Below are 17,500 nucleotides of genomic sequence, written 5' to 3'. Positions count from 1 at the left end.
ATATATATATATATATATATATATATATATATATATATATATATATAACATACCATACGACGTCACAAAGAGCTTCTTTAATTTATATTAAAATTAAAAATTTAACTGCGCTTGTGTTTTTATATTAATATCCTTCCAAAATCAACAACACTCATTTGATTTATAACAATCAAAATGTTTTAATTGTGAAACTTGGTCTGCGCGGAAACACAAACAACGCTCGCGTTGTTGTGACGTCACGTAAACTGGGTAATGTAGTTCTGTTGTTTTTTCTCCTCGTAAAAACATGTCGAACACAAGGCAAACCTCACTTGCTTTAACCGGGCTCCATTAAATGATACATAACATGACATTTTCTTGGGAGTTTTACTTGTATTTTCTGATTGCTTATTGCCAAAAAGGCAATGTTTACAAACATCACGTGGACTACAATGCAACATTGTACAATTGCCTGTTTTCAGGCGGAGAAAGTACTTATTCCACACTTTTGTTTTAAAGATGTGCTATTTGGATTTATTCTGTATGAAAACACATTTGCAAAGGAATTTTACCTTTGCAACCTAATTATACTATTGGCTAAGTGTTATATTCATAAATGTAAGTTTCACAATACCCAACCTGTTTTTTGTGCCTTTAAAAAAGAATTAGAACTTTACTTTAAAACGCTTTCTACCTCTGACAACCAAAAAGCTGTGAAAACTATGATGCTGTGCTCCAAATTTGGATTATTTACGGAACTTGTGTGCACCTATGGCTTTACATTTTGTTATATAAATTTATTTTGCATTCTATTTTAGTTACTTTATTAAGTTTACAATCCCCTGGCGCTGTTGTGTACTGTTTCTGTACTTGTTTTGATTATTATTATTTATTTGTTTGTATTGATTGAAACTTTTATTAGTAGATTGCACAGTACAGTACATATTCCGTACAATTGACCACTAAATGGTAACACCCCAATAAGTTTTTCAACTTGTTTAAGTCGGGGTCCACGTAAATCAATTCATGTTACAAATATATACTATCATCATAATACAGTCATCACACAAGTTAATCATCAGAGTATATACATTGAATTATTTACATTATTTACAATCCAGGGGGGTGGGATGTGGAGGGTTTGGTTGATAACAGCACTTCAGTCATCAACAATTGCATCATCAGAGAAATGGACATTGAAACAGTGTAGGTCTGACATGGTATCAGTGACGTGCGGTGAGGTTGATGGCTGGTGAGGCACTGACTTCATCACGGTCAGATTTACAAACATATGAACCCTAAAGAGTATCTTATTCACCATTTGATTGGCAGCAGTTAACGGGTTATGTTTAAAAGCTCACACCAGCATTCTTCCCTGCTTGCCACTCAGCATCAAGGGTTGGAATTGGGGGTTAAATCACCAAAAATTATTCCCGGGCGCGGCGCCGCTGCTGCCCACTGCTCCCCTCACCTCCCAGGGGGTGAACAAGGGGATGGGTCAAATGCAGAGGACAAATTTCATTACACCTAGTGTGTGTGTGACAATCATTGCTACTTTAACTTAACTTTAACTTTACACATACAAACTGTAGCACACAAAAAAGCACATTTAATAAAAAAAACTTTATTATGGTCTTACCTTTACTTATAAATAAAGTCCATTCGCCGCTGTTGTACTGGATTAATGAACCCCCTGACGGGTGTGTTATATCAACTAAAGCCCTCACTTAAACTTTCCACGTGCAAGATTGAATCTATTTAAAAAAGTGTAACCGAGGGTTTATAAATGTCGCCTATACTGTATGAAACTACAAAATAACAAACACGGAGGCTCCAGTTTACACGAGGACCACTTTATTTACCTTCTTTCAAAAACCTCCGCTCCACTACAACATGTTATCACTTCCGCTCTTGGCGCCTTCAAAATAAGAGCTCAAGGCATATACTGTATAACAGCGCATAACAGGAACTTAACATCACAAATAGGAAAGCCCATAAAAATAGGTTACAAAAGTTATTTAATAAGAAGCCAAAAAGTGCAAAAACAATAATGTTCATGTTGGAGGAGTTGTGAATTAGGTACACCTGCACTCTGCAGGTGTACCTAATGTTGTGGCCCTGCAGTCATTCACAACTCCTCCAACACGAACATTATTGTTTTTGCACTTTTTGGCTTCTTATGAAATATTTTTTTTAAATAGATTCAATCTTGCACGTGGAAAGTTTAAGTGTGGGCTTTAGTTGATATAACAATTCTACGGTGAGGGTGCAGGAGGCGGGGCTACTGGAGCCTCAGCCAGTGCGTCTTTTGCAGCCGTTTTATGATCGCTCAGCACAAGAAATTACACACATACAGTTGTTGACAGAATACACTGTACATTATATACCTCAGCTAACTAAACTATGGAAATGTATAATATAATTCATATAGCAATACGGTCTCACTGCACAGCAGGCCAGCAGTTAGCCGAGTCCGTCCATGTTGAGGCACTGAGTGACGTGCCTCAACTGGCTGCTGTTCACCGCACCGTCTCTTCTCAGTATTTGAACGGCAAATGTGAAAATTCAGCGATTTTGAATAAAAATAATCTAAAACTGGTGAAGTTAAATGGAAAATAACTTTATAGTATAATCACTGCATACATATAACAATTTAATTAATTTTTTTTCTTTTTACATTTTTTTTCTTTCCATGATGGCCTCACCTGCCTCAAGTGACTGCATGTCACTGCTTGGTATGATATGTACAGCAAGTAGTGGACATAGAGAGAGAGATCAGAAAGCATAATAATAAGTATCTACATTTGATTATTTACATTTGATTATTTACAATCCGGGGAGGTGGGATGTGGAGAGAGGAGGGTGTTAGTCAAGGGTTGAAGTTGCCTGGAGGTGTTGTTTTAGTGCGGTTTTGAAGGAGGATAGAGATGCACTTTCTTTTACACCTGTTGGGAGTGCATTCCATATTGATGTGGCATAGAAGGAGAAAGAGTTAAGACCTTTGTTAGATCGGAATCTGGGTTTAACGTTGTTCGTTGAATATTATAAATAAAGGTTTATAAAAACAAAACAATTCTAACTAAATAAGATACAATAATAATTAAAGCTGCAAGCAGCGTTGGTCGGGCCCGCGTATTTGGCAGGTGCTAGTCCTAAGTGTCCCATTACTTTTGTCTACTTTTAGTCTGAAGTGTCCCAAGACTTTTGTCTAGTGTACCTACCTTGTCTGCATTGTGTGGGCACGTTGGTGCTTCCTGCTTTTAAGCAGCCATCTTAAAAAAAGAGCAGCGCAGCAGCATCAGCGCAGCGGGTCTTTGAAGGGTCATAAAATCAAAACCGGAGCAGGTATTAAAAATCCCATCTATACTTTTAATCACAAGGGTTTTATCTCTCACCTGTGTTAGTTTGAAGCCGAAACGACAAACGCGCTCAGAGGAGATAGATTTTGAAGGAAGGTGACCGGTTTAAAAAAAAAAAGTGTTTTGAAGGGGGAATAGCAAACTTCCTGTTGATTTTTGCTGGGGGTTGTCAATTAATGAAATGTAGGTCTAAGTGAGACCTACATAGAGGTTTTTGTTTCATCTCTCTCCGACCTTCCCAGTGGGAGTTACAGGCAGTTTTGTCAGATTTTTCATCCGAGGAGCAGGTTTTTGTGCAATTTATCAAAAAATTGCTGTAGAGCACAATTTTTAGATTTAGGGTTAGGTTCTTTCATTAGATCACAGTTTTAGCGAGTCCTGATGTGTGTGTTCAGTTTGGTGAGGCATGTTAAGGGGGTCAAATTACAGCTCAAAGAGGCAAAAGTGACTGTTTTTAGTACTTTTTGTCTTGAAGGGGGAATTGCCAACTTCCTGTTGATTTTAGCCCAAAAATGTACCATACAATTTTGAGTTTTGGGGTTCGGTTTTTTTATTAAAAGGCAATTTTCGCAGGTCCTGATCTGTGGGTAAAATATGGTGAGTTTTGAAGCATGTTAAGTGGGTCAAATTAGTGCTCAAAGAGGCGGCGGAAGAAGAAAGAAAGAAAGAATAATAATAAAACCTACGAAAAACAATAGGTCCTTATGTCCCATTGCATAAGGACTCCCTGTAGGAGTCCTTTTGCAATGGGCCATTGCGGGCCCTAATAAAATACATCATTCAAGCAACATGTGGTGATTTACATGTTTTTTCCTAACTTTTTTTTACTCAGGCTAAAATAATGACACCTAAAAGGGTACATCGTCTAATTGTGGCTCACAATTACGACGTCACAAAGAGCTTCAGCAATTATATTCAAATTAACAATTTATCTGCGCTGGTGTTTTTGTATTAATATCCTTCCAAAATCAAATCAACAACACCCACTCGGTTTATAACAATCAAAACGTTGTAATTGTGAAACTAGGTCGGCGCGTTGTTGTGACGTCACTTAAACTGGGTAATGTAGTTCTATTTGTTTTTTCTCCTCGTAAAAACATGTCGAACACAAGGCATACCTTACTTGCTTTAACCGGGCTCCATTTAATGATACTTAAAATGACATTTTCTTTGGGGTTTTACTCGTATTTCTTATTGTTTATTGCCGAAAAGGCAATGTTTACAAACATATTGTGGACTACAAGTCCCACAATGCAACATTGCACAATTGCCTGTTTTCAGGCGGAGAAAGGACTTATTCAACAACATTCTTCACACAGTCCGCATGACATCACCGCGCCGAACGTTCGCTGTGTACTTTATAATAGTTTAAAATTCGGCGTTTCTTTTTTAAAAACCTGCCACTTGTTCCGGACCAACGGGGCGGTGTAATCTGAGCGCGCCGAGGTAAAGTCGGGCTCCAGCTGGTTCGTTAGCTATCTTATTTTAGCCAGCGGCTAGCAGTAGATTTACGGCTTATATACATCCGCCACTTCTTTGCTGCATTGCCAACATGTTTGGGTTAGTTTACGACAGCGAGAGAGTGGCCGCTGAATAATTGATCCCGATTTGTGTCGTGTTTGGCCCGTTTTCATTGTCAGTCTTGTTCGACGAGTGCGTCGAATTTAGCTGCGCTGCTATATATATATATATATATTTATAAAACACAACAACAAAGCCAGCTGTCGATTAAAGCTACCCTCAGGGAGCCAAGTGTCGAGTATGGCGCAGCACGATTGCTCTCATGTCGCCAGCTCACAGAAAGCTCTCATGCTGGAAATGAAAAGTCTTCAGGAAGAACCCGTCGAGGGCTTTAAAATAACACTGGTGGACGAGGCTGATATGTACAACTGGGAAGTGGCCATTTTTGGACCCCCCAACACTCACTACGAGGGCGGCTATTTTAAGGTAAGAATCCACGTACAACAGCAATGACACTTTTTTTTTGTTCAGGAGGGAATACAAAGACAACATAAAAAGTTGAAGTACCAATGATTGTCAAACACAAACTAGGTGTGGCGAAATTATTATTCTCTGCATTTGACTTGATCACACCCTGGGAGGCGAGGGGAGCAGTGAGCAGCAGCAGTGGCCGCGCCCGGGTATCATTTTTGGTGATTTAACCCCCAATTCCAACCCTTAATGCTGAGTGCCAAGCAGGGAGGCAATGGGTCCCATTTTTTATAGTCTTTGGTATGGTATTGGACTCACGACCTACCGATCTCAGGGTGGACACTCTAACCACTAGGCCACTGAGTAGGTTAAAAGTTAAAGGAAGTAGTTGAAAGCTTCAATAATTACTTTGTAAATATTGGACCAAAATTTGAGGAAAGGATTCCAGACCCAGTTTCAATTGAGGACTATGGAGGCAATGGGTCCCATTTTTTTTATAGTCTTTGGTATGACTCACTATCTACCGATCTCAGGGCCGATACTCTAACCACTAGGCCACTGAGTAGGTTAAAGGAAGTAGTTGAAAGCTTCAATAATTACTTTGTAAATATTGGACCAAAATTAGAGGAAAGGATTCCAGACCCAGTTTCAATTGAGGACTATGGAGGCAATGGGTCCCGTTTTTTTTTATAGTTTTTGGTATGACTCGGCCGGGGTTTGGACTCACGACCTACCGATCTCAGGGCCGATACTCTAACCACGAGGCCACTGAGTATAAAGGAAGTAGTTGAAAGCTTCAATAATTACTTTGTAAATATTGGAGGAAAGGATTCCAGACCCAGTTTCAATTGGGAGGTAGTGGGTCCCGTTTTTTTTATAGTTTTTGGTATGACTCGGCCGGGGTTTGGACTCACGACCTACCGATCTCAGGGCCGATACTCTAACCACGAGGCCACTGAGTATAAAGGAAGTAGTTGAAAGCTTCAATAATTACTTTGTAAATATTGGAGGAAAGGATTCCAGACCCAGTTTCAATTGGGAGGTAGTGGGTCCCGTTTTTTTTATAGTTTTTGGTATGACTCGGCCGGGGTTTGGACTCACGACCTACCGATCTCAGGGCCGATACTCTAACCACGAGGCCACTGAGTATAAAGGAAGTAGTTGAAAGCTTCAATAATTACTTTGTAAATATTGGACCAAAATTGGAGGAAAAGATTCCAGACCGAGTTTCAATTGAGAACTATGGAGGTAATGGGTCCCATTTTTTATAGTCTTTGGTATGACTCGGCCAGGGTTTGGACTCACGACCTACCGATCTCGGGTCGGACACTCTGACTACTAGGCCACTGAGTAGGTTAAAAGTTAAAGGAAGTAGTTGAAAGCTTCAATAATTACTTTGTAAATATTGGACCAAAATTGGAGGAAAGGATTCCAGACCCAGTTTCAATTGAGGACTATAGAGGTAATGGGTCCCATTTTTTATAGTCTTTGGTATGACTCGGCCAGGGTTTGGACTCACGACCTACCAATTACAAGGCGGACACTCTAAGCAGTAGGCCACTGAGTAGGTTAAAAGTTAAAGGAAGTAGTTGAAAGCTTCAATAATTACTTTGTAAATATTGGACCAAAATTGGAGGAAAGGATTCCAGACCCAGTTTCAATTGAGGACTATGGAGGTAATGGGTCCCATTTTTTATAGTCTTTAATAATAATAATAATAATAATAATAACTGGGATTTATATAGCGCTTTTCTAAGTACCCAAAGTCGCTTTACATGTAGAACCCATCATTCATTCACACCTGGTGGTGGTAAGCTACTTTCATAGCCACAGCTGCCCTGGGGTAGACTGACGGAAGCGTGGCTGCAATTTGCGCCAACGGCCCCTCCGACCACCACCTATCATTCATCATTCAATTCACCGGTGTGAGTGGCACCGGGGGCAAAGGGTGAAGTGTCCCGCCCAAGGACACAACGGCAGCGATTTTTTTTTTGGATGGTAAGAGGCGGGGAGCGAACCTGCAACCCTCAGGTTTCTGGCACGGTTGCTCTACCCACTACGCCATGCCGCCCCAGTCTTTGGTATGACTCGGCCAGGGTTTGGACTCACGACCTACCGATCTCAGGGCGGACACTCTAACCACTAGGCCACTGAGTAGGTTAAAGGGTAAAGGAAGTAGTTGAAAGCTTCAATAGTTACTTTGTAAATATTGGACCAAAATTGGAGGAAAGGATTCCAGACCCAGTTTCAATTGGGAGGTAGTGGGTCCCATTTTTTATAGTCTTTGGTATGACTCGGCCGGGGTTTGGACTCGCAACCTATCGATCTCGGGGCGGACACTCTAACCATTAGGCCACTGAGTAGGTTAAAGGAAGTAGTTGAAAGCTTCAATAATTACTTTGTAAATATTGGACCAAAATTAGAGGAAAGGATTCCAGACCCAGTTTCAATTGAGGACTATGGAGGCAATGGGTCCCATTTTTTTTTAGTCTTTGGACTCACGACCTACCGATCTCAGAGCCGATACTCTAACCACTAGGCCACTGAGTAGGTTAAAGGAAGTAGTTGAAAGCTTCAATAATTACTTTGTAAATATTGGACCAAAATTGGAGGAAAGGATTCCAGACCCAGTTTCAATTGGGAGGTAGTGGGTCCCATTTTTTATAGTCTTTGGTATGACTCGGCCGGGGTTTGGACTCACAACCTATCGATCTCGGGGCGGACACTCTGACCACTAGGCCACTGAGTAGGTTAAAAGTTAAAGGAAGTAGTTGAAAGCTTCAATAATTACTTTGTAAATATTGGACCAAAATTGGAGGAAAGGATTCCAGACCCAGTTTCAATTGAGGACTATGGAGGTAGTGGGTCCCATTTTTTATAGTCTTTGGTATGACTCGGTCGGAGTTTGGCCTCACAACCTACCGATCTCAGGGCCGATACTCTAACCACTAGGCCACTGGGCAGGAAAGGGTAAAGGAAGTAGTTGAAAGCTTCATTAGTTACTTTGTAAATATTGGACCAAAATTGGAGGAAAGGATTCCAGACCCAGTTTCAATTGAGGACTATAGAGGTAATGGGTCCCATTTTTTATAGTCTTTGGTATGACTCGGCCAGAGTTTGGACTCACAACCTACCGATCTCAAGGCGGACACTCTAACCAGTAGGCCACTGAGTAGGTTAAAGGGTAAAGGAAGTAGTTGAAAGCTTCAATAATTACTTTGTAAATATTGGACCAAAATTGGAGGAAAGGATTCCAGACCCAGTTTCAATTGAGGACTATGGAGGTTATGGGTCCCATTTTTATAGTCTTTGGTATGACTCGGCCAGGGTTTGGACTCACGACCTACCGATCTCAAGGCGGACACTCTAACCAGTAGGCCACTGAGTAGGTTAAAGGGTAAAGGAAGTAGTTGAAAGCTTCAATAATTACTTTGTAAATGTTGGACCAAAATTGGAGGAAAGGATTCCAGACCCAGTTTCAATTATGGACTATGGAGGTAATGGGTCCCATTTTTTTATGGTCTTTGGTATGACTCACGATCTACCGATCTCAGGGCCGATACTCTAACCACTAGGCCACTGAGTAGGTTAAAGGAAGTAGTTGAGAGCTTCAATAATTACTTTGTAAATATTGGACCAAAATTGGAGGAAAGGATTCCAGACCCAGTTTCAATTGAGGTAATGGGTCCCATTTTTTATAGTCTTTGGTATGACTCGGCCGGGGTTTGGACTCGCAACCTATCGATCTCGGGGCGGACACTCTGACCACTAGGCCACTGAGTAGGTTAAAGGAAGTAGTTGAAAGCTTCAATAATTACTTTGTAAATATTGGACCAACATTGGAGGAAAGGATTCCAGACCCAGTTTCAATTGAGGACTATGGAGGTAATGGGTCCCATTTTTTATAGTCTTTGGTATGACTCAGCCGGGGTTTGGACTCGCAACCTATCGATCTCGGGGCGGACACTCTGACCACTAGGCCACTGAGTAGGTTAAAGGGTAAAGGAAGTAGTTGAAAGCTTCAATAGTTACTTTGTAAATATTGGACCAAAATTGGAGGAAAGGATTCCAGACCCAGTTTCAATTGAGGACTATAGAGGTAATGGGTCCAATTTTTTTATAGTCTTTGGTATGACTCGGCCGGGGTTTGGACTCACGACCTACCGATCTCAAGGCGGACACTCTAACCAGTAGGCCACTGAGTAGGTTAAAAGTTAAAGGAAGTAGTTGAAAGCTTCAATAATTACTTTGTAAATATTGGACCAAAATTGGAGGAAAGGATTCCAGACCCAGTTTCAATTGAGGTAATGGGTCCCATTTTTTTATAGTCTTTGGTATGACTTGGCCGGGGGGTTTGGACTCACGACCTACCGATCTCAGGGTGGACACTCTAACCACTAGGCCACTGAGTAGGTTAAAAGTTAAAGGAAGTAGTTGAAAGCTTCAATAATTACTTTGTAAATGTTGGACCAAAATTGGAGGAAAGGATTCCAGACCCAGTTTCAATTGGGAGGTAATGTGTCCCATTTTTTATAGTCTTTGGTATGACTCGGCCGGGGTTTGGACTCACAACCTATCGATCTCGGGGCGAACACTCTGACCACTAGGCCACTGAGTAGGTTAAAGGGTAAAGGAAGTAGTTGAAAGCTTCAATAGTTACTTTGTAAATATTGGACCAAAATTGGAGGAAAGGATTCCAGACCCAGTTTCAATTGAGGACTATGGAGGCAATGGGTCCCATTTTTTTTAGTCTTTGGACTCACGACCTACCGATCTCGGGGTGAACACTCTGACCACTAGGCCACTGAGTAGGTTAAAGGAAGTAGTTGAAAGCTTCAATAATTACTTTGTAAATATTGGACCAAAATTGGAGGAAAGGATTCCAGACCCAGTTTCAATTGAGGACTATGGCGGCATCCATCCATTCATTTTCTACCGCTTATTCCCTTTGGGGTCGCGGGGGTCGCTGGAGCCTATCTAATGGGTTCCATTTTTTATAGTCTTTGGTATGACTGGACACACGACCTACCGATCTCAGGGCCGATACTCTAACCACTAGGCCACTGAGTAGGTTAAAGGAAGTAGTTGAAAGCTTCAATAATTACTTTGTAAATATTGGACCAAAATTGGAGGAAAGGATTCCAGACCCAGTTTCAATTGAGGACTATGGAGGCTATGGGTCCCATTTTTTATAGTCTTTGGTATGAATCTGCCGGGGTTCTGACTCACGACCTACCAATCTCAGGGCCGATACTCTAACCACTAGGCCACTGAGTAGGTTAAAGGAAGTAGTTGAAAGCTTCAATAATTACTTTGTAAATATTGGACCAAAATTGGAGGAAAGGATTCCAGACCCAGTTTCAATTGAGGACTATGGAGGTAATGGGTCCCATTTTTTATAGTCTTTGGTATGACTCGGCCAGGGTTTGGACTCACGACTTACCGATCTCGGGTCGGACACTCTGACCACTAGGCCACTGAGTAGGTCAAAAGTTAAAGGAAGTAGTTGAAAGCTTCAATAATTACTTTGTAAATATTGGACCAAAATTGGAGGAAAGGATTCCAGACCCAGTTTCAATTGAGGACTATGGAGGTAATGGGTTCCATTTTTTATAGTCTTTGGTATGACTGGACACACGACCTACCGATCTCAGGGCCGACACTCTAACCACTAGGCCACTGAGTAGGTTAAAGGAAGTAGTTGAGAGCTTCAATAATTACTTTGTAAATATTGGACCAAAATTGGAGGAAAGGATTCCAGTCCCAGTTTCAATTGAGGACTATGGAGGTAATGGGTCCCATTTTTTATAGTCTTTGGTATGACTCGGCCAGGGTTTGGACTCACGACTTACCGATCTCGGGTCGGACACTCTGACCACTAGGCCACTGAGTAGGTTAAAAGTTAAAGGAAGTAGTTGAAAGCTTCAATAATTACTTTGTAAATATTGGACCAAAATTGGAGGAAAGGATTCCAGAGCCAGTTTCAATTGAGGACTATGGCGGCAATGGGTTCCATTTTTATAGTCTTTGGTATGACTCGGCCGGGGTTTGGACTCACGACCGATACTCTAACCACTAGGCCACTGAGTAGGTTAAAGGAAGTAGTTGAAAGCTTCAATAATTACTTTGTAAATGTTGGACCAAAATTGGAGGAAAGGATTCCAGACCCAGTTTCAATTGAGGTAATGGGTCCCATTTTTTATAGTCTTTGGTATGACTCGGCCAGGGTTTGGACTCACGACCTACCGATCTCGGGTCGGACACTCTGACCACTAGGCCACTGAGTAGGTTAAAAGTTAAAGGAAGTAGTTGAAAGCTTCAATAATTACTTTGTAAATGTTGGACCAAAATTGGAGGAAAGGATTCCAGACCCAGTTTCAATTGAGGACTATGGAGGCAATGGGTCCCATTTTTTTTAGTCTTTGGACTCACGACCTACCGATCTCAGGGTGGACACTCTGACCACTAGGCCACTGAGTAGGTTAAAAGTTAAAGGAAGTAGTTGACAGCTTCAATAATTACTTTGTAAATATTGGACCAAAATTGGAGGAAAGGATTCCAGACCCAGTTTCAATTGAGGACTATGGAGGTAATGGGTCCCATTTTTTTTAGTCTTTGGACTCACGACCTACCGATCTCGGGGCGAACACTCTGACCACTAGGCCACTGAGTAGGTTAAAGGAAGTAGTTGAAAGCTTCAATAATTACTTTGTAAATAATGGACCAAAATTGGAGGAAAGGATTCCAGACCCAGTTTCAATTGAGGTAATGGGTCCCATTTTTTATAGTCTTTGGTATGACTCGGCCGGGGTTTGGACTCACGACCTACCGATCTCGGGGCGGACACTCTGACCACTAGGCCACTGAGTAGGTTAAAAGTTAAAGGAAGTAGTTGAAAGCTTCAATAATTACTTTGTAAATGTTGGACCAAAATTGGAGGAAAGGATTCCAGACCCAGTTTCAATTGAGGACTATGGAGGCAATGGGTCCCATTTTTTTTAGTCTTTGGACTCACGACCTACCGATCTCGGGGCGAACACTCTGACCACTAGGCCACTGAGTAGGTTAAAGGGTAAAGGAAGTAGTTGAAAGCTTCAATAGTTACTTTGTAAATATTGGACCAAAATTGGAGGAAAGGATTCCAGACCCAGTTTCAATTGAGGACTATGGCGGTTATGGGTCCCATTTTTATAGTCTTTGGTATGACTTGGCCGGGGTTTGGACTCATGACCTACCGATCTCGGGTCGGACACTCTGACCACTAGGCCACTGAGTAGGTTAAAAGTTAAAGGAAGTAGTTGAAAGCTTCAATAATTACTTTGTAAATATTGGACCAAAATTGGAGGAAAGGATTCCAGACCCAGTTTCAATTGAGGACTATGGAGGCAATGGGTCCCATTTTTTTTAGTCTTTGGACTCACGACCTACCAATCTCAGGGCCGATACTCTAACCACTAGGCCACTGAGTAGGTTAAAGGAAGTAGTTGAAAGCTTCAATAATTACTTTGTAAATATTGGACCAAAATTGGAGGAAAGGATTCCAGACCCAGTTTCAATTGAGGACTATGGAGGCTATGAGTTCCATTTTTTATAGTCTTTGGTATGACTGGACACACGACCTACCGATCTCAGGGCCGATACTCTAACCACTAGGCCACTGAGTAGGTTAAAGGAAGTAGTTGAAAGCTTCAATAATTACTTTGTAAATAATGTACCAAAATTGGAGGAAAGGATTCCAGTCCCAGTTTCAATTGAGGACTATGGAGGCAATGGGTCCCATTTTTTTTAGTCTTTGGACTCACGACCTACCAATCTCAGGGCCGATACTCTATCCACTAGGCCACTGAGTAGGTTAAAGGAAGTAGTTGAAAGCTTCAATAATTACTTTGTAAATATTGGACCAAAATTGGAGGAAAGGATTCCAGACCCAGTTTCAATTGAGGACTATGGAGGCAATGGGTCCCATTTTTTTTAGTCTTTGGACTCACGACCTACCGATCTCGGGGCGAACACTCTGACCACTAGGCCACTGAGTAGGTTAAAGGGTAAAGGAAGTAGTTGAAAGCTTCAATAGTTACTTTGTAAATATTGGACCAAAATTGGAGGAAAGGATTCCAGACCCAGTTTCAATTGAGGACTATGGAGGCAATGGGTCCCATTTTTTTTAGTCTTTGGACTCACGACCTACCGATCTCGGGGTGAACACTCTGACCACTAGGCCACTGAGTAGGTTAAAGGGTAAAGGAAGTAGTTGAAAGCTTCAATAGTTACTTTGTAAATATTGGACCAAAATTGGAGGAAAGGATTTCAGACCCAGTTTCAATTGAGGACTATGGAGGCAATGGGTCCCATTTTTTTTAATCTTTGGACTCACGACCTACCGATCTCGGGGCGAACACTCTGACCACTAGGCCACTGAGTAGGTTAAAGGGTAAAGGAAGTAGTTGAAAGCTTCATTAATTACTTTGTAAATATTGGACCAAAATTGGAGGAAAGGATTTCAGACCCAGTTTCAATTGAGGACTATGGAGGTAATGGGTCCCATTTTTTTTTGTCTTTGGACTCACGACCTACCGATCTCAGGGCCGATACTCTAACCACTAGGCCACTGAGTAGGTTAAAGGAAGTAGTTGAAAGCTTCAATAATTACTTTGTAAATATTGGACCAAAAGTGGAGGAAAGGATTCCAGACCCAGTTTCAATCTAGGTAATGGGTCCCATTTTTTATAGTCTTTAGTATGACTTGGCCGGGGTTTGGACTCACGACCTACCGATCTCGGGGCGGACACTCTGACCACTAGGCCACTGAGTAGGTTCAAAGTTAAAGGAAGTAGTTGAAAGCTTCAATAATTACTTTGTAAATGTTGGACCAAAATTGGAGGAAAGGATTCCAGACCCAGTTTCAATTGAGGTAATAGGTCCCATTTTTTTATAGTCTTTGGTATGACTCGGCCAGGGTTTGGACTCACGACCTACCGATCTCGGGTCGGACACTCTGACCACTAGGCCACTGAGTAGGTTAAAGGAAGTAGTTGAAAGCTTCAATAATTACTTTGTAAATGTTGTACCAAAATTGGAGGAAAGGATTCCAGACCCAGTTTCAATTGAGGACTATGGAGGCAATGGGTCCCATTTTTTTATAGTCTTTGGTATGACTCACGATCTACCGATCTCAGGGCCGATACCCTAACCACTAGGCCACTGAGTAGGTTAAAGGAAGTAGTTGAAAGCTTCAATAGTTACTTTGTAAATATTGGACCAAAATTGGAGGAAAGGATTCCAGACCCAGTTTCAATTGAGGTAATGGGTCCCATTTTTTTATAGTCTTTGGTATGACTCAGCCGGGGTTTGGACTCACAACCTATAGATCTCAAGGCGGACACTCTGACCACTAGGCCACTGAGTAGGTTAAAGGGTAAAGTAAGTAGTTGAAAGCTTCAATAGTTACTTTGTAAATATTGGACCAAAATTGGAGGAAAGGATTCCAGACCCAGTTTCAATTGAGGTAATGGGTCCCATTTTTTATAGTCTTTGGTATGACTCGGCCGGGGTTTGGACTCACGACCTACCGATCTCAGGGCGGACACTCTAACCACTAGGCCACTGAGTAGGTTAAAGGAAGTAGTTGAAAGCTTCAATAATTACTTTGTAAATATTGGACCAAAATTGGAGGAAAGGATTCTAGACCCAGTTTCAATTGAGGACTATGGAGGTAATGGGTCCCATTTTTTATAGTCTTTGATATGACTCGGCCGGGGTTTGGACTCACGACCTACCGATCTCAGGGCCGATACTCTGAGCACTAGGCCACTGAGTAGGTTAAAGGAAGTAGTTGAAAGCTTCAATAATTACTTTGTAAATATTGGACCAAAATTGGAGGAAAGGATTCCAGACCCAGTTTCAATTGAGGACTATGGAGGCAATGGGTCCCATTTTTTATAGTCTTTGGTATGACTCGGCCGGGGTTTGGACTCACGACCTACCGATCTCAGGGCGGACACTCTAACCACTAGGCCACTGAGTAGGTTAAAGGAAGTAGTTGAAAACTTCAATAATTACTTTGTAAATATTGGACCAAAATTGGAGGAAAGGATTCCAGACCCAGTTTCAATTGAGGACTATGGCGGCAATGGGTTCCATTTTTTTATAGTCTTTGGTATGACTGGACACACGACCTACCGATCTCAGGGCCGATACTCTAACCACTAGGCCACTGAGTAGGTTAAAGGAAGTAGTTGAAAGCTTCAATAATTACTTTGTAAATATTGGACCAAAATTGGAGGAAAGGATTCCAGACCCAGTTTCAATTGAGGACTATGGAGGTAATGGGTCCCATTTTTTATAGTCTTTGGTATGACTCGGCCAGGGTTTGGACTCACGACCTACCGATCTCAGGGCCGACACTCTAACCACTAGGCCACTGAGTAGGTTAAAGGAAGTAGTTGAAAGCTTCAATAATTACTTTGTAAATATTGGACCAAAATTGGAGGAAAGGATTCCAGACCCAGTTTCAATTGAGGACTATGGCGGCAATGGGTTCCATTTTTTATAGTCTTTGGTATGACTTGGCCGGGGTTTGGACTCACGACCTACCGATCTCAGGGCTGATACTCTAACCACTGAGTAGGTTAAAGGAAGTAGTTGAAAGCTTCAATAATTACTTTGTAAATATTGGACCAAAATTGGAGGAAAGGATTCCAGCCCCAGTTTCAATTGAGGACTATAATGTTACCATAGATAGAAATTCCAACTCCATGTTCCTCAATAATGTGACACAGTAGGAAATAATCAATATTGTGAAAAAAGGTAAATCCAAGACCTCAACTGATATTGATATGGAAATGATAAACAGGTTATTGAAGAGATTTCAGAACATTTAACATATATCAGCAACCTATCATTTCAAACAGGAAAATTCCCAGACAATATGAAAATAGCAAAAGTCGTACCGGTTCATAAGAGTGGAGACAAATACCAGTTTACAAACTACAGAGCTGTTTCTCTACTTCCACAATTTTTCTAAAATCATTGAAAAACTGTTTTAACAACAGATTGGACAAATTCATAAATAACAATGAAACTCACAGACAACCAGTACGGATACAGAGCCAACATCTCAACATCAATGGCATTAATCGAAATAATGCAAATCTAAGACTTCAACTGATTGTAATGGAATTGATATGGAAACGATAAAAAAAAGGTTATAGAAGAGATCTCAGGACCACTAACATATATTAGCAACGTATCATTTCAAACAGGTAAATTCCCAAACAAAATGAAAATAGCTAAAGTTGCACCAATTTACAAGACTGGAGACAAACACCAATTTACAAATTATACACCTGTTTCTTTACTTCCACAATTTTCTAAAATCATTGAAAAAACTGTTCAATAACAGATTAGAGAGTTTCACAAACAAAAATAGAATACTCGCTGAGAACCAATATGGATACAGATCTAATGTTTCAACTTTGATGGCTTTAATTGAAATTACAGAAGAAATTACCAATGCAATAGATAGTAAATAATGTGTGGCAGCAGTGTTGATGGATCTAACTAAAGCATTTGACACAACTAATCACAATATATTGATCAAAAACTAGAACGGTATGGCATCAGAGGGTTGGTCTTAAACTGGATTAGAAGCTATTTAACGAACAGGAAACAATATGTGAAGCTAGGCGAACACACGTCTACAATGCTAAATATATCCTGTGGTGTACCTCAGGGATCAATACTAGGACCAACATTGTTCAATCTCTATATAAATGACATTTGTAAAGTTACAAAAGATTTAAAGTTAGTATTATTTGCAGATGATACAACAGTGTTTTGTTCAGGAGACAACACACAGAAGAAATGAACACATTAAAAAGATGGTTTGACAAAAAGAGACTATCTTTGAATCTCAGTAAAACTAAAATAATGATATTTGGTAACAGTAGAAGAGAAAGTCAAACACAAATACAAATAGACGGAATAGAAATTGAAATAGTAAATGAAACCAAATTTGTAGGTATAATAATTGATTAATTGAACTGGAAATCTCATGAAAAAATATACAACATAAAATAGCAAGAATCATGTCGATAATGAATAAAGCAAAACATGTTCTAGACCAAAAATCACTCCAAAGTCTCTACTGCTCACTAGTGTTACATATCTGAGTTATTGTGTAGAGATATGGGGAAATAACTACAAAAGTACACTTCATTCACTAACTGTTA

The 17,500-nt window shown here is 40.7% G+C and overlaps 1 protein-coding gene across 1 annotated transcript in view; it reads left to right on the top strand.

The window, feature by feature from the left end:
- The first annotated feature begins 4,618 nt into the window (after positions 1-4,618).
- LOC133618418 (ubiquitin-conjugating enzyme E2 R1-like) overlaps positions 4,619-17,500 on the top strand; it is a 25,937-nt gene continuing 13,055 nt past the window's right edge. Inside the window, exon 1 of the mRNA XM_061978752.2 lies at positions 4,619-5,285. Within this exon, the coding sequence (XP_061834736.1) occupies positions 5,100-5,285 (186 nt within the window). The 5' untranslated portion in view covers positions 4,619-5,099. The remainder of the gene's footprint in view (positions 5,286-17,500) is intronic.

The sequence above is a fragment of the Nerophis lumbriciformis genome, linkage group LG19, assembly GCF_033978685.3.
Source record: "Nerophis lumbriciformis linkage group LG19, RoL_Nlum_v2.1, whole genome shotgun sequence".
Taxonomy (NCBI): Eukaryota; Metazoa; Chordata; class Actinopteri; order Syngnathiformes; family Syngnathidae; genus Nerophis; species Nerophis lumbriciformis.
This window is presented reverse-complemented; position numbering and strand designations above follow the sequence as displayed.